The sequence below is a fragment of the Schistocerca gregaria genome, chromosome 8 (genome assembly GCF_023897955.1).
Source record: "Schistocerca gregaria isolate iqSchGreg1 chromosome 8, iqSchGreg1.2, whole genome shotgun sequence".
Lineage (NCBI taxonomy): Eukaryota > Metazoa > Arthropoda > Insecta > Orthoptera > Acrididae > Schistocerca > Schistocerca gregaria.
In genome coordinates this window covers 163,577,901-163,605,188 of record NC_064927.1, presented here as the reverse complement: position 1 = coordinate 163,605,188, position 27,288 = coordinate 163,577,901, and the positions used below count along the sequence as shown (strand labels likewise).

Here is a 27,288-nt window from a genome sequence, read left to right as displayed (position 1 = left end):
CAGTATAAAGTCCCAAGCGACTGGAAAAAATACGCAAGTGACTCCTGTATATACGAAGGTCAAAAGAACGGACCCGCAAAATTACAGACCAATATCCCTAACGTCGATTTGCTGCAGAACACTTGAACATATTGTCGGTTCGAATATAAAAATTTTCTTGAGACCGAGAAGCTTACGTCTACGAATGTGCATGGTTGCCCGGCGGAGTGGCAGCGCGGTTTGAGGCGTCATGTCACGGACTGCGCGGCCCCTCCCGCCGGAGGTTCGAGTACTCCCTCGAGCATGGGTGTGTCTGTTGTTCTTAGCATAAGTTAGTTTAAGTAGTGTGGAAGTCTAGGGACCGATGACCTAAGCAGTTTGGTCGCTTAGGAATCCACACACATTTTTTTTGAAGCATGGTTTCAGAAAGCTTCGCTCGTGCGAAACTCAGTTTGCCCTTCTCTCACATGATGTACTGCGAACTGTGAACGAAGGGCCACAGCAGATTCCATATTTCTAAATTTCCGGAAAGCGTTTGACACGGTGCACCAATGTAGGCTGTTAAAAGAGGTTCACAGATGGAGTAGGTTCGCAGATACATGAGTGGCTCGAAGGTTTCTTGTTATAGACACCATTATATTTGCCTCGACGACGAGTGTTTATTAGAGACAAGAGTATTGTCAGCGGTGCCCAAGGTAAATGTGATAGGACCGCTGTTGTTCTCTGTATACGCGTATGATTTGGTGGACAAGGTGCGCAACATTCTGCGGTTCTTTCCTGATGATGCTTTGGTGTACGGCTAGGTGTCGAAGTTGAGCGACTGTAGGAGGATACAAGACAGACAAAACCACTTGTTGGTGTTGCACAACGCAAGTTAACGCAGATGAATAGAAGAAAAAACGGTAATGTTCGGATACAGTATTAGCAGTGTCCTGCTTGACACAGTCACGTTGTTAATATATCTGGGCGTAACGTTGCAAAGGATCACGAAGTGGAACGTGCACGTGAGGATTGAGGTAGGAAAGACGAATGGTCGATTATGGTTTATTGGGGGAATTCTATGATGGTATGGTTCATCTGTGAAGGATACTGCATATTCTATTCTTCAGAACTGCACCGTACCAGGTCGAACTAAAGGAAAAAAAAATGACTCTGAGCACTATGAGGTCAAAAAATGGTTCAAATGGCTCTGAGCACTATGGGACTTAACGTTGGAGGTCATCAGCCCCCTAGAACTTAGAACTACTTAAACCTAACTAACCTAAGGAAATCACACACATCCACGCCCGAGGCTGGATTCGAACCTGCGACCGTAGCGGTCACGCGGATCCAGACTGTAGCGCCTAGAACCGCTCAGCCACTCCGGCAGGCTGAACTAAAGGAAGACATCACAGCAATTCAGAGGCGGACTGCTAATTTCGTTAACATTCGAACAACGCGCATGGGTTTCGGGAACTCAAATAGGTATCCCTGGAAGGAAGGCGACATTCTTTCCAAGAAACAGCATTGATAAGAGAACCGGCGTTTGAAGCTGACTGCAGAACGATTATGGTAATTTAAAAATACTTTGGACATAAGAACCAGGAAGATGTTGTTGTTGTGGTCTTTAGTCCAGAGACTGGTTTGATGCAGCTCTCCATGCTACTCTATCCTGTGCAAGCCTCTTCATCTCCCAGTACTTACTGCAACCTACATCCTACTGAATCTGTTTAGTGTATTCATCTCTTGGTCTCCCTCTACGATTTTTACCGTCCACGCTGCCCTCCAATACTAAATTGGTTATCCCTTCATGCCTCAGAATATATCCTACCAACCGATCCCTTCTTCTGGTCAAGTTGTGCCACAAATTTCTCTTTTCCCCAATTCTATTCAATACCTCCTGATTAGTTATGTGATCTACCCATCTAATCTTCAGCATTCTTCTGTAGCACCGCATTTAGAAAGCTTCTATTCTCTTCTTGTCCAAACTTTTTATCGTCCACGCTTCACTTCCCATACATGGCTACACTCCATACAAATACTTTCAGAAACGACTTCCTGACACTCAAATCTATAAACGATGTTAACAAATTTCTCGTCTTCAGAAACGATTTCCTTGCCATTGCCAGTCTACATTTTATATCCTCTCTATCATCATCAGTTATTTTGCTTCCCAAATAGCAAAACTCATTTACTACTTTAAGCGTCTCATTTCCTAATCTAATTCCCTCAGCATCATCCGATTTAATTCGACTACATTCCATTATCCTCGTACTGCTTTTGTTGATGTTCATCTCATATCCTCCTTTCAAGACAATGTGAATTCCGTTCAGCTGCTCTTCTAGGCCGTTTGCTGTCTCTGACAGAATTACAATGTCATCGGCGAACCTCAAAGTTTTTATTTCTTCTCCATGGATTTTAATACCTACTCCGAAGTTTTGTTTCGTTTCCTTTACTGCTTGCTCAATATTCAGATTGAATAACATCGGGGATAGGCTACAACCCTGTCTCACTCCCTTCCCAACCACTGCTTCCCTTTCATGCCCCTCGACTCCTATAACTGCCACCTGGTTTCTGTTCAAATTGTAAATAGCCTTTCGCTCCCTGTATTTTACCCCAGTCACCTTCAGAATTTGAAAGAGAGTATTCCATTCACCATTGTCAAAAGCTTCCTATAAGTCTACAAATGCTAGGAACGTAGGTTTGCCTTTCCTTAATCTATTTTCTAAGATAAGTCGTGTTCCAACATTTCTACGGAATCCAAACTGACCTTCCCCGAGATCGGCTTCTACCAGTTTTTCCATTCGTCTGTAAAGAAGTAGCGTTAGTATTTTGCAGCTATGGCTTATTAAACTGATAGTTCGGTAATTTTCACATCTGCCAACACCTGCTTTCTTTGGGACTGGAGTTATTATATTCTTCTTGAAGTCTGAGAGTATTTCGCCTGTCTCGTACATCTTTCTCACCAGATGGTAGAGTTTCGTCAGAGTTGGGTCTCCCAAGGCTATCAGTAGTTCTAAGGGAATGTTGTCTACTCCCGGGGCCTTGTTTCGACTTAGGTCTTTCAGTGCTCTGTCAAACTCTTCACCAGGAAAATTAGATACGAGAAATTATGGCTGATTCGGAGGCATATAGTAGTTTTCACTCGTTCAGTTTGAGAGTGGAGCAGGAAAGTAAGTGACTAGTAGTGGTACGGGGTACCCTCCGGAACGGGGAGGAATATGGACTGCGGAATGTGGATGTACATGTAGATATAGGTGTAGATGTAGAGAACCTGCATTTGCACCTGCCTGCAGACAGATTTTACTGCTGCCCTCGAACACTTCGCATGAGGACTGTAAAGACGAGATAGAGGAAACTGGGTCTCGTATGGAGGCATATATACAGTCGTTTTTCCCTCGCTCTGTTTGCAAGTGGAACTGGAAAGGGAGTGGCTAGTAGTGATGCAAGGTAACCCTGTGCCTGGCTTACGGACTGTGTATCGTAACGTGGTGCCTAGTGTGGCTTTGTGTGGGCAGTGATGCACTGCTGGTGATGCATGAGGGTGCAGCAGAAGAAGGCAGCTCGTAGGTACAGGGAATCCTTTATTGCTATTTATTTACGTTCTTCGGTTTCGATGCTGTTGGTGCTGATTCCCGGTGAGCGCGGCAATCACACGGACACGGCATCTCCGGTATGTTGACCTCTCAGCCCGACCCTGTCGACAGAGGCATAGAACATGCACCACAGCAGCAGCTGCTGCTGTTGCTGTTGTGTCAAAGGAAGTCTCGCGTTACCAGTCCGTAGCTGTGGACGTTGGCGTCCGCTGCTGTCGCCGCAAATACGGCAAACTGTGTCTCGCCCGGGCGCCATCGCATGAAGGTGTTCTTTCTTAGGAAACCAGTCCAGGGACTGTATATTCGTATGTCCGAATAACTATCAAGCTGAAATGTGAGATAGACAAAATGGCCATCCTAGTCGAAATCCTATGTCCTGTTGACACTGTAGTAATTGCAGTTTAACCTAACCTAACCTATCGTAATCCTACGTCGTGGTGATACTATAGCATCACAAATTGGAAGTTGCTCTAGAGAACTAACAATCTGCCTCCTCTGTGTTCTTACGATTAAAAACGTATTGCCTTCAACATATGCAGCAAATTTCATCTTCCCGGATTTTCAAATGAAATTTTCTTATTGTCCTCATCATCCTGTTTCTGTAACTGTTACGCCACAAAACAGTGAACTTATCCTGTACATGTTGTGACATACTTGCTACACCAACACTCCACACAACTCGCTTAGAACCACAACATTCGAGTAACTACATCACGAAACACTTTCAAGGGATGTAGGGGGATGCTATAAAAGGTGGATCGGATTGAGATGCTTGAACATTTGTTAATGGCAAAAATATATGGAAAGCCAGTATTCTCACTTAAGTTTCTGCACAAATGACTAGAGCACGTACTCCTAATGAAGTGGATGGCTTCCCTATTACATAAATAATCTAATTTGGTATTTAGCTGGCATGTATAGATTATTGATATGTTGTGCTTTTCTTTGCTGAATTACAAGCTTTTCTTAGTCCTTTAATATCTGTGATAATACATTTCAATTAAATGGATATCAAACTAGGCTAATTAGTACGATTTTAGAGTTCCTGTGTTATTCTGATCACGATGCAAAGTTCCTTTTGACATGCATGCAAGCATACAGGCAATGCGGCGAATACAGCCGTTATGTAGTAAATTAAATGTATTCGCAATTGCGAGTAAAAACAACCATCAACTGTAGAATCGAAAAACAACAATGAAAATTTGTGCCACACTGGGACCCGAACTCGGATTTCGCACTTATCGCGAGCTGTCACCTTACCAATTGGCTATCTTTTATTTATTTTTTAATTGTTCTCTTTTTTGTCCTTTTTTACGTTGCATTTGTTCGGTGCGGATGTCCCAGAACACCAAGTTCACTGTTGAGCAGTTGACTCAGTTTTTTTTTAATTTTTTTAATTACAGACGGCATCTAACCCTCTGATCGAACACGCTGAGCTACCGTGCCGGCGTTTATCTGTGCACGAATCATGGCCACACCCAAACTGCCATATGTCGTCAGCCATGCGACTATGTATTTTTCTGTTGCTACCGGGCGAGTGACTTTCAAGTGCAAAGTCTGACATGTATAGGAAAATACGTAATGGATGTACGAATACAGGTCATAGACGCATGTCTGACGACATATGGAAGTTTGTGTGTGGCCGTGAGTCTTGCACACGGATAGCTAAATGAGAAGACGACTGCTCGCGTTAAGTGGGCAATCCAAGTTCGAGTCGCAGTCCGGCACGAATTTTCATTCTCGTCATTCCATTCTACAGCTGATGGTTGTCCTTATTGACAATTGCGAATACATTTAATGTATAGACTAATTTTAGTCCACTATATTGAGTGGCCAACCCTGTTTCTCTGTGCGCTACGATAGTGTAACTTCAACTAAGGTGCATCACTGTGCAGTGAAAGTAATATCAATTTGTTTTTTCTGTGTGTAATTTTCTCCTTTTTACAATGATGTACATGTGTCTTTCGGATTGTGATGTTGCAAAGTAGTGAAATATTGATAGTTGGTACGTCAGTCCCAGAGTCAAGTGCAAGTGGGTTGGATGCCATAAGTTCCATGGTGTGATAAAAATACCATTTCTCCTACGTGAAAATCACCTTGTGGCGCCAAAATGAATATTGGGAAATATTTCGATGTGAAGCAATTGCCGTTGTGATATAATATACACTGGAGAATGCAATGTGGCAACGGCAGTGGCTGCGACAGCATCAGGTTAAGATCTTATAGCATAAGTGTCAGTAAGTAGGGGTGAGTAGTGTGGAGGTCATGTGCTCTTATGGAACAGATCATGGAAGATTTTTTTGCTCGTTTTAAATAAAGTACATACCTTTACCATTCCTATCCCATGCTGATGGTGGCATTGGCAACGTTGGTGTGAATGTAAGTGTAATTTAACGATGCCTTACAAATGTACATACATGTCTGTAGAAACGTACCTGCATGGAATTTTTTTAAAATTCTCCACTGCTCTTATGTACCCACACTAAAGTTATGATGTTAGACACCACTTAGGTAACCTAATAGCTATACCATAACGTGTAATCCATTGTTTTTAACAAGCTAACAAATCAAGGACAAGTTCCTTACAGTGAATAGGTGTATAGAAAGACTCTATTTCGTTAAATAATGCACTGTGTTACTTGTTAAACATTAACTAGTGGAATATCTGTGTATTTGTTTAAGTAATGCACTGCAGTAATTTATAACATTTACTCTCTTGTATTTACAATAATATATGTGCGTCTTTGGAAGACGATGTTGAAATGTGGGTGTCTGGAACCCTCTGGCAGAAAATTGCCCTGATACTGTAACCAAAACTTTAAATATCAATGGTAAGTGGTCATACATTGGAGTTCTTGAAGAAAATGTCATTGAGCACAATACTCTGCTTCTTATGCGAAATCTGATTGCAAATGTCACTTAAGCTCCACACATGTACTGTCTGCAGCTGGTGGTTGATCTCTGCTGTTTGATGGTGATCAACCTATGTACATAGCGTGTATAACGAGTCAATCTGATGGTAATGGCTACTATACCCCCAAGAGTGGTGGGAAGGAGTGGGAGTTAAATTTGACCAACTGGATTACACCCCCAGGTAAGAAGAGTGGTAGAGGGGAGGTACCCATTATTACAGAAATAAATTATTGTAATTAAGATTAAGCTAAAAGCATCCTTCATGTGCATAAACGTTAGTGAACTAGGTCAGCGGTGGCTGCCATTTTGGATAATTAAAATTAGGGTAAAACCATTTGCTCATAAGTTAGTTTCTATAAACGTAATTAAGAGCAAAAGTGAACAGTTTATTTACATTTGGTCATAAATTACACCTGCATAAACATAACAAGTGATTGGTTTATTTACGTTAGCAGTCTAGGCCAAGTGGTCATTCGATTTACATAATGAGAACAATGGGCCCTTTGACCCAGAACTTGCACTGCTCCACTACTGTTGTCTACTTTGTTCTCCAACAAAGGAAAAAGTGCTAGCCTTAATTTTTTTTGTTTCATCAGAGATTGCGTAACAACAGAATGAAAATGTTACATTCAGATTTTTATGATTTGTTACATCAGAGAACGCCAAAGACAAATATTTCTGTGGATAAAATTACGTTGATGAGTAATCAACCGTAAATAATAACTTAAAAAATATTGCTAAAGAATAAAAAAGTAAAAATAATTAATAGTCGATTCATAGTGATTATGTTGGAGGCTCGTTCCCTGGATTTGACACCAGCGCAATTTTTTCTTTGGGGAAAGCTGAAAGACGCTGTCTTCAAGGACGTACCAGCTATACCCGATGATAAACAACGAAATGTCACTGCGGCCTACTCGGACATCTCCACCGAAATGCTAGCACGTGTACAGCAGTCGTTCTATGCAATATTGGAAGCGTGTATTATCGCTACCGGTGGTCACTTTAAACACAACCTGTGATTGTCAGTTTTCTCACTACTGGTCAGAATCCACATAACTGGTGTCAGCGCTTGGCGTTGTTCTTTAGTACATTCTACCACAGTTACTGTAGAAGTGTCGATGTAATATTACATATTGCAGAGTTACATACTGTCGCACTATGTTGAAGTGTTTCAGATATTACTGTGTGATGGAGAAGTGCGACGTAGACTCTCCCATAGTATATTTCCCACATTTTCTATCTCCAGTGTCTATGCAAAGCTACTCTTTTGATGTTAACCATTTTTGTTTCAGCTTGCCATTATCTCAACTTAGTCAACAATGGACTCTCCATGCTGCTGGGAGTCCTGTTGCTGGTGGCGGCTCTGGTGGTAATACATTAAGCATGTAGTTGCTAAAAAGCTTTGAGCTTTAGTGCTATGATAAGTCTACAACAGTGGCATCTCGTAATTATAGGGTCTCAGACAGAGCTGTCCTAAAATATATACACCACCTGCCAAAAAAAATGAATTTCCTAGAAGACATGATGAGTTGTAAATATCATTTCATACGTGTACACATGATCAGTGGCTATGCAAATGATTAGAACTGTAATACTGTGTGGCAGGTAGAATGCCCACCAAGAGTATTAGTGATGTATTTGTTTAGTGTTATTATCAGACCTGGTAGGGTATATAAGGCGTGTGAAAAAGTCAGACGTTAGGTGATCACTGTAAAGGAAACAGAAATACCACGTGCTCGTGTAAGATACCGTTGCCAGCTCAGCAACACACAGAGCTAGAAAAAGCCTCAATGAGGGTCTCGATTTGTCCAGCTAGTCGAATTGTACAATATCCACATTTTTCTAGCTTATGGATGTAGCAATGGCGCAATGTTGCACTCTAGAGGAACGAGAGGACCAGGCTTACTCTTCATTAAATTCTGGTGAACCACATCTGACCACAGCCAGGAAAGAGCACTGTATTGTACTCGTATACCAAGTACATTGTAACTCCTTCACACCTATGCCTGAGATTTGAGAACAAGTAATGGACTCCCTGCAGCACCAGTGCAACCAGGGATCAAGTACAACAGTTGTTGCCATTTAGCTTCAGGATAGGATATACGAACTATATAGGACCCTTCCCAACTGAATCACAGCATGCATCCATACTGATGAGTGGATTCATGTTGCCATGTTCTTTGTAAATTTGAATCCATTTTGTGTGATTAAAATAATGTCACATACCCTCTCCTTCCTTTTGGACGATGATTCTTCTTTTCCACCAGACAGTGTTTTAAAATACAGAGTATAACGGCAACTAAGGCAAGACAGCCATCATGCTGGTACGACAGGTTCCTAGTAGCCTGCAGAGGAACGTCTTCTAACATCCATAGAAGATGGTCTGTTAGAGAGACTGCCATTTATGCACGTCAACGGGTATTGTCAACAGACCAGCAGTGCACGCTTCTGCGGTTCACCTGGGCATGATTGGTAAATGTGACTTTATCACTATACAAGATACACCAGAAGTACCCTGTCTGAATACCCATGTAGAGACAGAAGTTAGCAAGATTCTCGTTATCGTTTCCATGCACCTGTTGATGAAGAGAGATGTGATGGGAATGGAACCTATGTCGATGGATAATGCGTAAGACACTTGTGTGACATGTCATTTTCTCATTAGATAATACGGGAGCTAACGTTCGGATCAACTGCAATAGCAGCAAGAACATTAATTTCCCCCTCTTCTTTCGTCAGTCGTTTCTTCTATTGCTTTGTCTAGGTGCTACATTACCACTTTCACGTAACTGGTTAAAGAGATTGATAAATGATTGCCGAGATTGTTGACATCTGTTGGGATATCTCCTGCATACACCGTAAGAAAACAAATCGCATTCTTGCTACACTCTGCATATATCATCGTCCACTCACGACCTTTACGTTGGACTGTCACACACCAACTGACCAGCAAGCCGCAATGCACTCCAGGAACACAGAAGCACGCTGTAAGCAAAATAGCAACATCGTACATGGCAACTACGCAGGTTCAATTACACAGACAACTTCGGTGTGGAAAATTTTCAAAATACAACTTCTTGTAAACAGCTCAAAATAAAATCCTGCAACAAATATCACTGACATTCTAATTTTCCCTTCTTTTAGTTTGCTAATGTAAATAGGCATTGCTCCGTTTAAAAAGTGTATGTTTGCAAAAAAAAAAATACACTTTGTAAGTATTATTACATTCCGTTTATTGGTTAACATTACGAACCTCTGATACCATTTCATTATGTAAAAATCGCACATCAATGCCACTTTCCATTTCCGCAATATTTTCGGTGCAAGTTTTAAGTGATTCATCCTTTATACACAGGGTGTTTATCTTAACTTGAGACAACTAAATATCTCGAAAACGATGAACCAGCTTACGAAAATAATGTTCTAGGTGTAAGGCTAATATTAGTAAAGGGGAAATCTGTCTGTGCTACAACTGACCCTTCCTAATCACCCCTCCTTCGTAGGTGGGGTCAACAAATTTATTTTCAAATGGGAACCCTCCATTTTTATTGCATATTCGAATTCTACATAAAATATACTCTCTGTTTATTCAAACTACTGTTTTTCATTCACGGCAGATGGCAAGGTAATCAACAAATATCAAGTGTGCCTGCTTTTGCAATTAAAAACTGACGCATTTGAGTCTACATTTCATTTACGACGTTGACTTCAATCTTTGCGTTCTAACGGTAGATAATGATGTTCGAAAGTTACATGAGTGCTGAAAAAGTGATGGTACGGTACAAATAATACGGCTAGACATCACTTTTCTGGCAAATACGCTTCTCGTATGGTAACGTAGGTTTCTGCTCCCTACGGAGCTCATTGTGGTGAGTCCCCAAACCAACAGAACGCTTGGTTATCGGTGACCACCATCGAACTGATCTCGGTGTGTATTTCCATTCAACCTCCGTAACTCTAGCACTGACTGATACCGGCAGAATACAAGCCACAATCACTGTGATGAGGTGGAATGGCCATGAAGTGATAGTGATATGAGCACCTGCCATGGGTACTCACCGAAATCAAGCGCCCCAGTGGGAACAGAAAACTATTACACCCACGTCGTTGTTCCTGATCCCGCTAAACATAGTTTCTAACCACAGGCTGAAACGGCTAAGCTTATTGTAGTGTACAATTAAATATGCAACATTAAAGTAAATTTCGAACATAAATATCAACTGTTACAATACAAAGGTTTACATTTACGTGGTAAATGAAATGTAGACTCAAACGCTTTGTTTCCTAATTGTAGAAAAGTATCTATTAGGAACATTACGTATGTAGATTGTGGGCAGTTGAGAATGTCGGTCTCACGGGAAGCGTGCAAGTGATAAGTCCCTGCAGTCGCGCTATTCATCTTTGTCCTCGGTGGTTCAGATGGGTAGACCGTCTGCCATGTAAGCAGGAGATCTCAGGTTCGAGTCCCGGTCGGAGCACACATTTTCAGCTGTACCCATCAAGGTACATCAGCAACACCTGTCGGCAGCTGAGGGTTTCAATTAATTATCATTTAAAAACAGGTACACTTTATATTTCTCCTGTTGAGCACCAACTATCACGAATGGAAAACAATCGTCTGATTAAAACATGCATATTCTTTGATGTAGAACCCGAATAAACAATAAAAATGGGTGGTTCCCATTTGAAAGTAGAAAGCCCGTTTCGTGACCTTGAGCTCACGCAGAAAAGGTATGTACGAGGTGGCTAGCTGTAGCACATGCAGATGTCCCTTTTACTGATATTACTTCGCCTCCTAGAATATTTTTTTCGTACGATGTGCCGTTTTCGAGATATTTAGTTGTCTCAAGTTAAAACACTCACCCTCTATACACAGGGTGTTTCTAAAATGGATGTAAAAATTGAAAAGGCTGGGAAACGGGGTCATAACAAGCAACTTTCACAACTTTTATATAGCAATGCATGTCCACACCCCTTAGCGTAGAGCGATAGGGCTCATTTAAGAGAGTCACGCACCGATGGAAAGATAGACATACGTACAACCCGGCATCCGCCACCTGAGTCGACTTACTAACAAGTCAGCAACGCAACGTCAATTTTCTTGACGTTTCGTTGCCTTCATTTGCAAACAGTTACAAAAACTGCTCGAAATTACGCCCTTCTGCCTGAATGCATGTCGTGCAATGACGCCTGACTGATAATAGCACCACTTCAAACACCTCTGGCAAATTGGGGATTGCATCAGAGGCCACCATAATTCACGATCAATTTTTTTAAATCCATTCTTTTCTCCCACTGCGATGCAGAAATGAGAAATTAAGCTCACATATACGTACAAACTTCCTCTATAATGATGCAAAATATAACGTTCTCACTCCAAACAGATAGGTGTTGACAGATGTGAAAAAAGACCAGAGTTCAGAAGTTCATGCGAAGTGTAAGGTGCGCTAATGATGTCACATTGGCACAAAATTTCACCACACTTCGAACGTAACCGATTCCTAGGCGCCTGTATGCAGGCAACCCTTTAGACACTCCTCAGATACTATATCTACATCTACATGATTACTCTGCAATTAACATTTAAGTGCTTAGCAGAGGGTTCATCGAACCACAATCATACTATCTCTCTACCATTCCACTCCCGAACAGCGCGCGGGAAAAACGAACACCTAAACCTTTCTGTTCGAGCTCTGATTTCTCTTATTTTATTTTGATGATCATTCCTACCTATATAGGTTGGGCTCAACAAAATATTTTCGCATTCGGAAGAGAAAGTTGGTGACTGAAATTTCGTAAATAGATCTCGCCGCGACGAAAAACGTCTTTGCTTTAATGACTTCCATCCCAACTCGCGTATCATATCTCCCACACTCTCTCCCCTATTACGTGATAATACAAAACGAGCTGCTCTTTTTTGCACCCTTTCGATGTCCGTCAATCCCACCTGGTAAGGATCCCACACCGCGCAGCAATATTCTAACAGAGGACGAACGAGTGTAGCGTAAGCTGTCTCTTTAGTGGACTTGTTGCATCTTCTAAGTGTCCTGCGAATGAAACGCAACCTTTGGCTCGCCTTCCGCACAATATTATCTATGTGGTCTTTCCAACTGAAGTTGTTCGTAATTCTAACACCCAGGTACTTAGTTGAATTGACAGCCTTGAAAATTGTACTATTTATCGAGTAATCGATTTCCAACGGCATTTCTTTTGGAACTCATGTGGAATACCTCACACTTTTCGTTATTTAGCGTCAACTGCCACCTGCCACACCATACAGCAATCTTTTCTAAATCGCTTTGCAACTGATACTGGTCTTCGGATGACCTTACTAGCATCATCTGCGAACAACCTAAGAGAACTGCTCAGATTGTCACCCAGGTCATTTATATAGATCAGGAACAGTAGAGGTCCCAGGACGCTTCCCTGGGGAACACCTGATATCACTTCAGTTTTACTCGATGATTTGCCGTCTATTACTGCGAACTGCGATCTTCCTGACAGGAAATCACGAATCCAGTCGCACAACTGAGACTATACCCCATAGGCCCGCAGCTTGATTAGAAGTCGCTTGTGAGGAACGGTGTCAAAAGCTTTCCGGAAATCTATAAACACGGAATCAACTTGAGATCCCCTGTCGATAGCGGCCATTACTTCTTGCGAATAAAGAGCTAGCTGCTTTGCACAAGAGCGATGTTTTCTGAGACCATGCTGATTACGTATCAATAGATCGTTCCCTTCGAGGTGATTCATAATGTTTGAATACAGTATATCCTCCAAAACCCTACTACAAACCGACGTCAATGATATAGGTCTGTAGTTCGATGGATTACTCTTACTACCCTTCTTAAACACTGGTGCGACCTGCACAATTTTCCAATCTGCAGGCACAGATCTATCGGTGAGCGAGCGGTTGTATATGATTGCTAAGTAGGGAGCTATTGTATCAGCGTAAACTGAAAGGAACCTAATCTATATACAATGTGGACCTGAAGACTTGCCCGTGTCAAGCGATTTGAGTTGCTTCGCAACCGATAAGGTATCTACTTCTAAAAAACTCATTCTAGCAGCTGTTCGTGTTTCAAATTCTGGAATATTCGATTCGTCTTCCCTGGTGAAGGAATTTCGGAAAACTGCGTTCAATAACTCCGCTTTAGCGGCACAGTCGTCGGTAACAGTACCATCGGCACTGCCCAGCGAAGGTATTGACTGCGTCTTGCCGCTTGTGTACTTTACATACGACCAGAATTTCTTCGGATTTTCTACCAAATTTCGAGGCAATGTTTCGTTGTGGAACCTATTAAAGGTATCTCGCATTGAAGTCCGTGCCAAATTTCGCGCGTCTCTAAATTTTAGCCAATCTTCGAGATTTTTCTCGTTCTTCTGAACTTGGCATTCTTTTTCCGTTGTCTCTGCAACAGCGTTCGGACCTGTTTTGTGTACCATGGGTGATCAGTCCCATCTCTTACCAATTCATGAGGTATGAATCTCTCAATAGCTGTTGCTACCATTATCTTTAAATTTGAGCCACATCTCGTCTACATTTGCATAGTCAGTTCGGAAGGAATGGAGATTGTCTGTTAGGAAGGCTTCTAGTGATATTTTATCCGCTTTTTTAAATGAAATAATTTTGCGTTTGATTCTAGTGGATTTGGAAGATACGGTATTGAGCAACTACAACGACCTTGTGATCCCTAATCCCTGTATTAGTCATGATGCTCTCTATTAGCTCCGGATTGTTTGTGGCTAAGAGGTGAAGTGTGTTTTCTGAATCATATACAATTCGCGTGGGTTCGTGGACTAACTGCTCGAAATAATTTTCGGAGAAAGCATTTGGGACAATCTCGGAAGATGTTTTCTGCCTACCGCCGGTTTTGAGCAAGTATGCCATGGAAAAGTTGCGCTAGCGCTACACTGTAAAGGAGTCAGATGATTGAACGTAGTGCTGCAGTCCCTCGATGTCCTTAGAGAAGAGTTGAATCGTCCGAAGGGTGTCATCAGTGTCAAAAGTTGTCAAAAACCTCGTTCTGCTGTACATCGCGCTGCAAATTGTCGTTTTCCGTTGCACAATCGGCTTCTAGGTTCATAGTTTATAGACTGTAAATTACGAGGTCCGAGTCAGTAGACAAAAATTTGGGCTTGAAGTAATACTACCGTCAGAGGTTCGGCGCGCCTGATCGGTTAAAGTGCTTTACAGAATTTTAAGCTCATGGGTGCAGATAGCATTTCCCTTATCCATGCAGGTCCTATTGTGATCGTCAGTCAACCACCTTGGTGATCATCAGATATACTGAGGTCATTGTGGATAATACTGTAAGAAGGTCTGTGAATCATCTTGCATTCCATGGTAGTTTCATCTAAAATAGCACACCTGTTGGTAGTGCAATGGGATCGGGATGTAGACAGCCAGATGCCAGGATAGTCGTTTGTGGCCCTGGATGGCTGTGCGAGGTGGTGGGGTGCAGACCATCAGTACCACAGCGAGCACAGGAACAGAAGAACTCAATTATCAACAACATTTTCGTGCGGTCTAAGGCACCTTGTCACGGTTCGCGTGGTTGGCCCCATCAGAGGTTCGAGTCCTTAGGCATGGGCGTGTGTGTTGTCCTTAGCGTAAGTTAGATTAAATAGTGTGTAAGCCTAGGGACCGCGGACCTCAGCAGTTTGGTCCCATAGTCCTTACCACAAGTATCCAACATTCTTTACTCTGGAAGAAGTCTATATGGATATTAGTGTGGGCATCTTGGTGGTGCGCATAGCCCTCCAGGCAGCAGTTGATATCTCAGAACAATCCTGATGGCGTGCTTATGGCAGTGCAAGCACACACTGACTGCTAAATGCTGAATGCTGTTACAGCAAAATAGCAGCAGCTAGTGTAACCTTGCAGACGCAACGCTGTCGTCATACGCCCGGCAGGTGGCAGCCATATGCTGGTCAGCTGGGCACTCCCAGCTGTTGGTCAGGTGCACACGCATGCAGGTGTACAGACACCAAACTCAGGATCCTTTGAAGGTGTCCGGAGGGCTAAAAAAAGACACCACACAGGAGGTCCTCTCTCAGAGGCACCAGCTTGAGACCTGGAACCGTCAGGTTATGAGTGGATGTAAACCATAAGTCAGCTGATGATGATGTTAAACGAAGTTGAAGCTGCTTGGCTTGATTGAAACTGGCAGTTGGCGTTCAGAATGACACAGCATCAATGGTAGTCGAAGACAAAGTGCTGCTAGGTGCTGAGCAGGAAGTATCTATAGTCCCTCTATCCAGATTTGTTATGAAAGAGCCCTGCCTCTGGTCATGAGGGACGTAGGTGACCATGGCAGTGCAGTGTTGTGCCACAGTTAGTGGAAATCCATTACTGCAGCAGGCTAGGGACTTGCACCATGCTGTGCCAGCAATATTCCAGCACCCAGCAGCTCAGCAGCCCCTCACTTCAACGGGTTTTGAAGTCTGGCCAGACGCTGTAATAACAATACAGATCAGATGGTTGATCTCCTATTCTATTGCTTTAACGTTTTCGAAGATTAGTCTTCCATTCTAGTGTTCATCACTGACATTTTACCTTAAGTTTTTGAACGTCTCACTTTACTTAACCAATTGACTCTGTATTACACATTCACTCCTCTACTGTTTCAATTAGCTCACGCAGTAGTCTTCTACTCTGTTCTTCATCACTGAAATTGCGTCTTGCTTTATTTAATCTCTCATTTTACTTAAACAAATGTCTGCGTATTGCATAAAATACACTTCGTACTTCAATATTCTCATTCAGTGCATGCAACAGTAGCGCAATGCCACCACGTTGAATATACTAATTTAGAAGAGAGTACTGCTTGATCACGATTGTGGCATCATTTATAAATAAAAAAGTCTAATAATGAGCAAGAAAATATTGTTACAGCTAGATGGCACCAGTGTCGCAATGTGGCCACTTCTGACAGCAATGTTACGTGTGCAGAAAGCTATGGGATTGATTCTCCACTATCATGGCGTGTGCAGAGACAAGAATGCTTTCTCAACAGGGACGTTCTTCATTTTTAGTTGCCTTTCATACAGCACTGCAGTGATAGCGTCTCACGTGCAGATGAGGCTAGCAGGAAGTGAGAGACATGTACTGATACAGCAGTATGCTGCAGTAGCAAAACAGCAGCTGGCAACGGAAGAGCCCTTTCTGTCTCAGGTCAGTTGTCAGCACTGCAGCGCAAAGGGGCTTGGCAATTGTGCTGTCGTACACAGCACGTGACCTGAGGTTCCCCGAGCTGAACCCCCTTGGAGACTGGCTGGAGCGTTACGTAATGGAACACGTGGGGTGACCTCACCTGAGCCGATGCATTTCGAAGCCCAGGACCACCAGAGCTAGCTGTTGGTTCATAGATCAGCGAATTTAGTTGGTGATACTGCCTAATTAAGCAGTACTAGCTTGGTCCCACGTTCGGATGTTGACTGGTGAGAAGACTGTACCAGTTGATCGCGTAGTGCGGAAAGAATGCTGCTACTAGCTGAGCTGGGAGCATTTATACTTGCTCCACACAGGCATCACATAACTGGATCTGAAATACGAGGTGCATTCAAGTTCTAAGGCCTCCGAATTTTTTTTTTTTTTAATTAACTACTCACCCGAAATCGACGAAACTGGCGTTACTTCTCGACGTAATCGCCCTGCAGACGTACACATTTTTCACAACGCTGACGCCATGATTCCATGGCAGCGGCGAAGGCTTCTTTAGGAGTTTTGACCACTGGAAAATCGCTGAGGCAATAGCAGCACGGCTGGTGAATGTGCGGCCTCGGAGAGTGTCTTTCATTGTTGGAAAAAGCCAAAAGTCACTAGGACCCAGTTCAGGTGAGTAGGGAGCATGAGGAATCACTTCAAAGTTGTTATCACGAAGAAACTGTTGCGTAACATTAGCTCGATGTGCGGGTGCATTGTCTTGGTGAAACAGCACACGCGCAGCCCTTCCCGGACGTTTTTGTTGCAGTGCAGGAAGGAATTTGTTCTTCAAAACATTTTCGTAGGATGCACCTGTTACCGTAGTGCCCTTTGGAACGCAATGGGTAAGGATTACGCCCTCGCTGTCCCAGAACATGGACACCATCATTTTTTCAGCACTGGCGGTTACCCGAAATTTTTTTGGTGGCGGTGAATCTGTGTGATTCCATTGAGCTGACTGGCGCTTTGTTTCTGGATTGAAAAATGGCATCCACGTCTCATCCATTATCACAACCAACGAAAAGAAAGTCCCATTCATGCTGTCGTTGCGCGTCAACATTGCTTGGCAACATGCTACATGGGCTGCCATGTGGTCGTCTGTCAGCATTTGTGGCACCCATCTGGACGACACTTTTCGCATTTTCAGGTCGTCATACAGGATTGTGTGCACAGAACCTACAGAAATGCCAACTCTGGAGGCGATCTGTTCAACAATCATTCGGTGATCCCCCAAACCAATTCTCTCTACTTTATCGATCATGTCGTCAGACCGGCTTGTGCGAGCCCGAGTTGTTTCGGTTTGTTGTCACACGATGGTTTGCCTTCATTAAACTGTCACACCAATGAACGCACTTTCGACACATCCATAACTCCATCACCACATGTCTCCTTCAACTGTCGATGAATTTCAATTGGTTTCACACCACGCACATTCAGAAAACGAATGATTGCACACTGTTCAAGTAAGGAAAACGTCGCCATTTTAAGTTCTCATTCTCGCCGCTGGCGGTAAAATTCCATCTGCCGTACCGTGCTGCCATCTCTGGGACGTATTGACAATGAACGCGGCCTCATTTTAAAACAATGCGCATGTTTCTATCTCTTTCCAGTTCGGAGAAAAAAAATCGGTGGCCTTAGAACTTGAATGCACCTCGTACAATACTGTGTTACACCATATAGCAACAAGTTCACCACTGACTGTAGAGCAATGTGTTGGTTCCGTATTCAAGGCTATAAAAGTGTGGTGTCTGTTCTGTCGAACAGAAGCCCCTCGAAATCTTAAATTCCAGACTAGTGTCTGCCCTGTGTACAACTAAAACAACACGGTACTATTGTGTCTACACTTTTCCCTCTGCCCCTGTAGTGCACTCTCTCTCATCGTACTGATAACACTTTACACATTGTCTGTTCTTCTTCTCTACACATCCCATCATACGGTGTACGGCGGCTGGTATACCCCGAATGTTCTGTCGCTTTGGTCAAACCTTGTGTTCCTGTGCATTGGGTTTGTAGGAAATGGACTGGGAGATCAGATGGGTGGATGGCTTTCTGCCAATGATGAACACAGGCCACAGAAGCAATGACCAAGATTAAGAAAGTGTTTAAGGACGGAAGTCTGATTACCATGACTTGATGCTATTGCCCGCAGTGATAGTTTTCAATAGTCTGGAACAACTGTGCTACACGAATGCGGACGTCCTGTAATACTAACTGCATGTCGAGGGAACTAAGTGTAATGTAATCAGTAGTAGCATTCAGGTACATTAGGTTCCTCACTGGCAGGATTTCAAAAGAGTTATCAGGTAGATACGGCAGAGGATAAGATAGATTCAGAACTGTCGTCCCTAAATGGCTGCTGGGAACCTTGAAGTCAGTCCCAAGATTTCACACTGAGCCTTGTTTAGCAGTATCCCACTGTTCTGTAATTCTGGTCATTCTGTTCCCCTTGAGCATCCCAGCAGGTCGTGATAGCTACGATTGAGTAGTACTCTGAGAACACCGAATGATGTCCTACTTTCTGAAAATATGGATTCATTGTAAGGTTATTCTGTGAAGATCCTCCCATGTATGTCTCTCCAAGGAATCTATCCATTTTGCATGTCACTGGAACAGTGGGAGGGGCATATTGGGCATATTGTAACCTGTGAACGTCACAATGGGTGAGCAACGTGACCCGATGGGCAGGAGCCTGGGTCGAGGTGTTGTGTGTGTAATATATATATATAAAACTCTTCATGAAATCGGAATCGCACGTGACCCTGATGTGCCAGAAATATTTTCATCGTCATTCATCTCTAAATTCTTTATTAATTAATAATGGACACATGTTCACTGAGCAGCTACAGTATATTTGTTAGAATGCTGCGGCTGGTACCAGTTGAAAACATGACGTTGTAGCCATGAAGACTACCGATTCGTGCCGATATGTTTCGAGCAGAAGTATGTGTTATGCTGGGCAGAAATACACTTGTCGGTACAATGGTGTATTCTTTGCTTTCGTCTGGGAGGAGCCCAAGTAAATACTATAACACATAAAATAGACAGAATAGACAGAATAATTACGTACTTTCTACCATCAATTTCTACTAGAATGAGTATTTACGGCTGTACATTAAAGTATCATTTGATACGGACATAATACAAGTCTTTCACTCAGAGGAAATTAAACAATAACTTTTATGTAGGGTTCTGCCTAATACGTTGAGCACACAGCTCGCCTACTAGAAGGTAATACTGTTATCTTATCCTATGATTCCGGACTAGGATGAGTGGTACTATGCTCGGCTGTAAGTAGAAGAGAAACGTTTCTGTGTATTGCTATGCCGGTGTCGGTCGTTCATTAATGTGACTTACAGTAAGTTAGTTACCTTCTCTTGTTGCGCTGCCAACCTTGTTCCCTCAGTCTTCGGACCACACCACACTGTGAAGCAAAGTGACACTGCTACTGGGGTATACGATAGCACCTGTAGTTTGTATTAAATCTTGTGATTTTATTGTTTTGATTATAAGAAATTGTGCTCTAAAAACCTGAATTTGAGAACAGTGTAAAACCTGATTCCTCATTGTAAGTTTTATCTGAAGTTTTCAAAAATCGTAGAGTGCGATATTTATGGCTGGAAGGGGGGAGCTGTATGGTCAAAGAGGTGGACTACTGTTCTGTAATCTATCCAATAGTTTACACCTCATAGAAGTGATTGGTACAGAGAACAGTTTTGTTTGTTACCGTTTAATACATTTAGACTTCCGTAGATATAAATGGTAGCTCGCAGTCTAGTAATGCCATGTACTTTAGCCAAAAAGAAAAAAACTTTCTCAGAGATGTTTTTCAGGACATTTTATAAAATCGATAAGCTAGTTACCAATATCTTTCTTCAATTCTAGGCTTGTTATTCGACATATAAATTTCTTATATATACTTACTCTACAGCTGGGGCTCATACACGATGAACTGCTTATTTCGACGTACTTATCATTATTCACGGCCATAGATGTTTCCTTGGTAGAAACAAATGTCTTCTCTAAAAGCTACGTAGAAAAGATAGTTCAGAACCCTATTCAGGATAAAAATGTGTCAGATATGATGGAAACAAACAGACCTGTCCTATTTGAGGATGTCCACATCAAAAGTGGTATCAGTGAGTATGAAGCTGTTTTAACAGCACTAATTACTTAAGTACAAAGTGCAACAAAAAGAAATAGAAATATTTATATGTCCAGTAAACTAGATAAAGAAGCAATAGCGTCATATCTCAGTGAGAAACTTGAAACTTTTATCTCAGGACAGGAGCATCTACAGGAGTTGAGCAAGCGCTGGATGACAATCTTTTCATGTGACAATATGCATCTTTGTACTCCGGTAGCTAATGAAACTTAACTCCTTTCTTCAATATATGAGTGAGCGACCATGATATATCTGCAAATTTTGGAATAAACTACCAGTAATAATTCGCAGGTCCATGAAAGACTCAACTCTTTTTCTATACTCGGTGTCCGGAAATTATGTATGGCTTCTTTTCATCGTGAAATCCATCCAGACCCCCGTACTACTATTTAAATCTCCTAAATGTTGCTTTTCTTTCAGTGCAAAAGATTCTTTTCTGAACTGACCGTTCGATGCACTGCACACAACCACTAAAATATTTCCCTTGGGCGCAATACATATTTTTCATAAGGACAGTTGTGCCATGTAAATTCTACACATTGTCTAAGTTTCAGTCCCCATAATACTTCATGTAAGGAACGTCGAAATGTGACAGGTTCATTTTTCAATCCAAACAGTATGCCCCGATACTCATAGTAACTTCGTGAAACTGTAGGTGCTCTCTTTGGTCGATCCTCTGGTGCTACTTCTAACTGATGACAACCACTCTACTGGTCCATGGTACACAAATATCTCCTTTGCTCTGGATTATCCAAATTTCCGCTATATTCGGGACTGGACATGCATTGTAACAACACACGTGTTAAGGTAATGACAGTCACAAGAAAAGTGATACGCCTTAGTCGCATTTCAACTTTTCTTTGGAACAATTATCACTGGTGTCTTCCAGGGCGTGATACTTTTCTTAACAATACCGTCTCTTAGCTGTTGGTTAATAAATTCTTTCATCATTGGTTACAGGTGATGTGATATACATCACGGTTTATGCAGTACACAGGCAGTTCATTCACAGTTGTTGTTCTATGCTATATCACGGGGTCAACGGAGCCTCACACTCTAACAATAACTATTCTGTTACTATTGCTCCTTCCAAGTGCCCTACCTCCCTCATAATGCGGCTATACTAGCGACATGCTTAAGCTTAGGCTTCGCATTTGCTCTATTTAAATATTCTTCCTGCAAAATATTCAAATTTACGACTGTCGATTCCTCATCAGTAATTCAAGAATTAACTGTCCAGACAGACACCACCTGCTCACTGTCTCAACTCCTATATGTGCACAACACTCCACTACGTACAATACTTCTATGGCAAATTAGTTCCCACACTTACCTACAGTAATTTTCCACGTGCTGCATGCAGTATCACATAAACTGATACTCAGTGACCGTGCACACAGCCTAAATGGATCGTCCTACGCCAGGGATGAATCTCGTGGCATTGTTGCACTGTCGGCAGTTCTTACAGATGGAATAAGGTCCTATTAACTTCTACCATTCGCCTTTCAAGTGTTTCTGCGTTAGTCTTAGTTCATATTTGTGTGAGGCGTTTCGCCATCTGAAGAGCCACATCACGTGACTGCACTTAAAAGATGGCTCTGAGCACTATGGGACTTAACAGCTATGGTCATCAGTCCCCTAGAACTTAGAACTACTTAAACCTAACTAGCCTAAGGACATCACACAACACCCAGTCATCACGAGGCAGAGAAAATCTCTGACCCCGCCGGGAATCGAACCCGGGAACCCGGGCGCGGGAAGCGAGAACGCTACCGCACGACCACGAGCTGCGGACGACTGCACTTAAATCTCATCTTATAATACAGCTTATAGTTCATATCAGTGGCTTAGTGTTAGCGTATTTATTTTCCTTCAGTAGCTTTCGTGTAAGCAGAATTGCTAATAAGAAGTAACCTTTGATACGCCCACTTTCAGTAGAGACATTTATTTCTGTTTTAAGAGCTAGCGGATCTTTCCATCTTAGACTATAATGAGAGCTCTGCAGAGCTGATTGTAGGATTTGTTTAAATCTCTCGTTTATATTAGCCCATTCCAACCCAGCAGCGCCATAGTCGGGTAATTTTCTCATTTTCCGAGGTCTTTTCGTACTTTCTCAGCCGCGCCTCACTGCTTTGTTTGTACTTTCGAGATCGTGTTCAGCTTTTTTTTTTTACATAGTGCGATATGGATAACGACTGTACTTATTGTGAGTGGAGGCAAGAACAAATGGCTGCAGTCGGTAAAACAGTTGGAGGGTGCATTGGTACAATCGACAGGCTTCTGGCTACTGCTCGAGGCAGCATCATCATCACTGCGCTAGTGACCGAATGCTCGACACCCTTGGTGCCGTTGCAATACCATGGTCACCATGTGGTCGTTGTGTCTTCTGATACACAACATGTAACTGGTTCTTCTTTGCTAGAGAGTGAATGGCGGACAGTGGTGGCTTCATGTGTCACTGGGCGGAAGGTGAAAGAGGGAAGAGGCCCCACATCTAGGTCCTTACGCCTTAGCAACACGCACGATGTGCTACACTGTGTTGATAATACTTCTGAGCCAGTGTGGGATGCCTCTCCTGCTGGGCCAGTAGCTGATTTTCCTGCTCAGTCCAGACAAGTGAAGAGGAACGATTTGCTAGCCAATGGGAGCACCAGCGTTAGAAGTCCATCATGGAAATAGCATTCAGAGGGGAAAAGAATGCCAACCGGCCGCTGTGGCCGAGCGGTTCTAGTCGCCTCAGTCCGGAACCACGCTGCTGCTATGGTCGCAGGTTAGTAGCCTGTCTCGGGTATGGATGTGTGTGATGTCCTTAGGTCAGTTAGGTTTAAGTATTTCTAAGTCTAGGGGACTGATAACCTCAGATGTTAAGTCCCATAGTGCTTAGAGCCATATTTTGAAAGAATGCCAGTGTGCACTCAGCATGTTTGCCAGGGGCGTCCAGTCCGTGACATGGAACGGGTCACGCAGGCAGGCAGCTATCAAGCACCCTGGGTGCAACCAGCTGCAATTAGTGACACATGTCAGCCAGAATGACGCCTGCTAGTTGGGTTCTGGGCCCATCATCAGTTTCTTTCAGCAGATGGCTAATTTGGTGAAGACAACTATCATAACAAGTGGGGTAAAAGCTGAGCTGACTATCTCTAGCATCATACCCAGGGTTGATTGCGGTTCTCTGTTTTGGAGCAGAGGGCGATGACTAAAACACAGACTCAGACGATTCTGTGATGTTATTGGACGCGAATTTCTCGACCTCGCTATAGGGTGCAAAATTGTAGGGTTCCCCTTAATAGGTCAAGTGTGCTCTACCCACAGGAAGCGACTACTGGGGTAGCGGAGTGTGAGTGGTGTGCACAAGGGGGTCTTTTAATTAAAGAACCTTCCCACTCCTCATCCCCCCCCCCCCCCCCCCCCCCCCACACACACACTTTGCTATCAGAGATGAACTGCCTGCCAAAACCGACGTTAGATCAGCCACAATGTTCTCAGAGAGTGCCGGTCATTGCAGATCGGATATAGAAAAGGTGAATATGATATTACGAAAGCGCAGGAGCATCAAAGTAAAGATTCCAGAATTAGTATCGCTTATTGAAGGTTATAATGCCAAGATAGTATAAAGCAAACAGATTTATTTGAAACCGGAAGTGAACAGCAACGAAATCCTAATTTCAGATTCTAATATATGTCGTAAGGATAGGTTAGTCGCCAATGGCGGCGGCGAATTTACTGCAGCAAAAAATTTGACAGTGTCTTACGAAGTTATCATGGATTCCGAATGTGAATTAATCTGCTTGAAATTAAGCATCAAAGGTCGGTCAAAAATGGTAATCGGATACTTTTTTAGACCGTCTGGGTGAGGAGCTCTAGTGCTAGAGTTGTTTGGAGTGAACTTGCAGAATATTACTAATAATTTCCTTATCACACTCTTGTAATTGGGAGTGACTTCGGCTTGCCAGGCATATATTTAGAGAGTCATGCTATAAAAACTGGAGCCACAGGCCGGGATTCATGTGACATTATTCTGAACGTATTGTACTAAATTTTCTTCGCGTAGATAATTAGAGAACCAAATCATGAAGGTTATGGTCCTAGCAACAAACAAACTGAACTTATCGAATCTGTTAACATAGAGGAAGGTCTCAGTGATCGTAAGGCTGTGACAGCAACTATGACTACAAGCTTTAAAAGGAATGTTAAGAAAGATAGGAAAACGTATTTGCTTGGCGAGAGTGACAGGACACAAATTGCAGAGTATCTGAGTAGTCAGCATCAAATATTCAGTGCTGAAGACGAAGATGTGGAGCAGAAATGGAAAAAATTCTTCAAGCGCTGAATAAGTATGTACCGGTCAAGGTCTTAAGGAATGGGAAAGACCTATCATTGTTTAACAGCCATTTTAGAAAACTGCAACGTAAACAGAGAGAGTTTCATGACTATTCAAAGAAAAGTCAAAACCGAGCTGAAAAACAACAATTAAATGCGGAAAAAATGAGCACAAGGAAAGCAGTGAGAGAGGCATTGTAATGACTCTGAAAGTACAATTTTTTCAACCGATCAGAGGAAAAACGATTAGAGGTTTTAGTCTCACATAAGATCAGTAAGCGGTTCGAAATCCTCTGTTCATTCACTCAATGACCACACTGGCACCGAAAAGGAACATCAAGGAAAGAAGGCTAAAATATTGAATTCGATTTCCGAAATTGTTCACCACAGAAGATCATGAAACGGTCCCTCCTTTCAATCGTCGTACGAACCGCGACATGGTAGATGATGATATAACCGGTCGCGGAATAGGAAAGAAACTACAATCGCTTAGTAGTCGAAGGCATAAGGACCAAATGAGATATCTGTAAGATTCTACGACGATCATGCGAAAGAATTTGCTCACATACTAGCAACAGTTTATCGTAGATCACTGGAGCAACGAAAGGTACCCAGCGACTGGAAAAAAGCGATGGTCATTCCCGGTTGTAGGACAGACGCACATAATCACAGGCCTATATCGATGACGTCAGTCTGTTGTAGAATTATGGAACACATTTTTTGCTCAAGAATTATGACTTGTATGGAGAATGAAAATCTCTATAAAACCGACACGTATTCCGCAAACAGAGCTCAGCTTCTCCATAAGTTCCTTAGCGCAGTAGACGGCGCTCAGTCAGTGCCGTGTTCCTTGACTTCGGGAAAGCATTTGACACCGTCCCTCACAGCCGCTTAGCAAAGAAAAAAAATGGAGATTACCGAGTATAGGACCATATTTGCGACTGGATGCAAGACTTCCTTGCAGACGGAACTCAACACCTCGCTCTCAACGGAACAAAATCGACAGATGTAAAGGTAATATTTGGAATATCCCAAGGAAGTGTTTATATACACTACTGGCTATTAAAATTGCTACACCAAGAAGAAATGTAGATGATAAACGGGTATTCATTGGACAAATATATTATACTAGAACTCACATGTGATTAGATTTTCACGCAATCTGGGTGCATAGATCTTGAGAAACCAGTACCCAGAAGAAAGACCTCTGGCCGTAATATCGGCCTTGATACGCCCGGGTATTGAGTCAAACAGAGCATGGATGGCGTGTACAGGTACAGCTGCCCATGCAGCTTCAACAAGATACCACTGTTCATCCAGAGTAGTGACTAGCGTATTGTGACGAGCCAGTTGCACGGCGACCATTGACCAGACGTTTTCAGTTGGTGAGAGATCTGGAGAATGTGCTGGCCAGGGCAGCAGTCGAACATTTTCTGTATCCAGAAAGGCCCGTACAGGACCTGCAACATGCAGTCGTGCATTATCCTGCTGAAATGTAGGGTTTCGCAGGGATCGAATGAAGGGTAGAGCCACAGGTCTTAACACATCTGAAATGTAACGTCCACTGTTCAAAAGTGCCGTCAATGCGAACAAGAGGTGACCGAGATGTGTAACCAATGGCACCCCATACCATCACGCCGGGTGATACGCCAGTATGCCGATGATGAATACACACTTCCAATGTGCGTTCATCGCGATGTCGCCAAATACGGATGCGACCATCATAATGCTGTAAACAGAACCTGGATTCATCCGAAAAAAATGACGTTTTACCATGCGTGCACCCAGGTTTGTCGTTGAGTACACCATCGCAGGCGCTCCTGTCTGTGATGCATCGTCAAGGGTAACTGCAGCCATGGTCTCCGAGCTGATAGTCCATGCTGCTGCAGAAGTTGTCGAACTGTTGGTGCAGACGTGGCTGTCGATCCCTTACAGCCATGCGGATAGGTGCCTGTCATCTCGACTGCTAGTGATACGAGGCCGTTGGGGTCCAGCACGGCGTTCCGTATTACCCTCCTGAACCCACCGATTCCATATTCTGCTAGCAGCCATTGGATCTCGACCAATGCAATTTCGCGATACAACAAAAGGCAGTCGCCATAGGCTACAATCCGACCTTTATCAAAGCCGGA

The 27,288-nt window shown here is 43.0% G+C and overlaps 1 protein-coding gene across 1 annotated transcript in view; it reads left to right on the top strand.

The window, feature by feature from the left end:
* The window catches only part of LOC126285376 (uncharacterized), a 70,030-nt gene that overhangs the window by 17,269 nt on the left and 25,473 nt on the right, over positions 1-27,288 (top strand). The window contains exon 3 of the mRNA XM_049984702.1: positions 7,760-7,836. Within this exon, the coding sequence (XP_049840659.1) occupies positions 7,760-7,836 (77 nt within the window). The remainder of the gene's footprint in view (positions 1-7,759; positions 7,837-27,288) is intronic.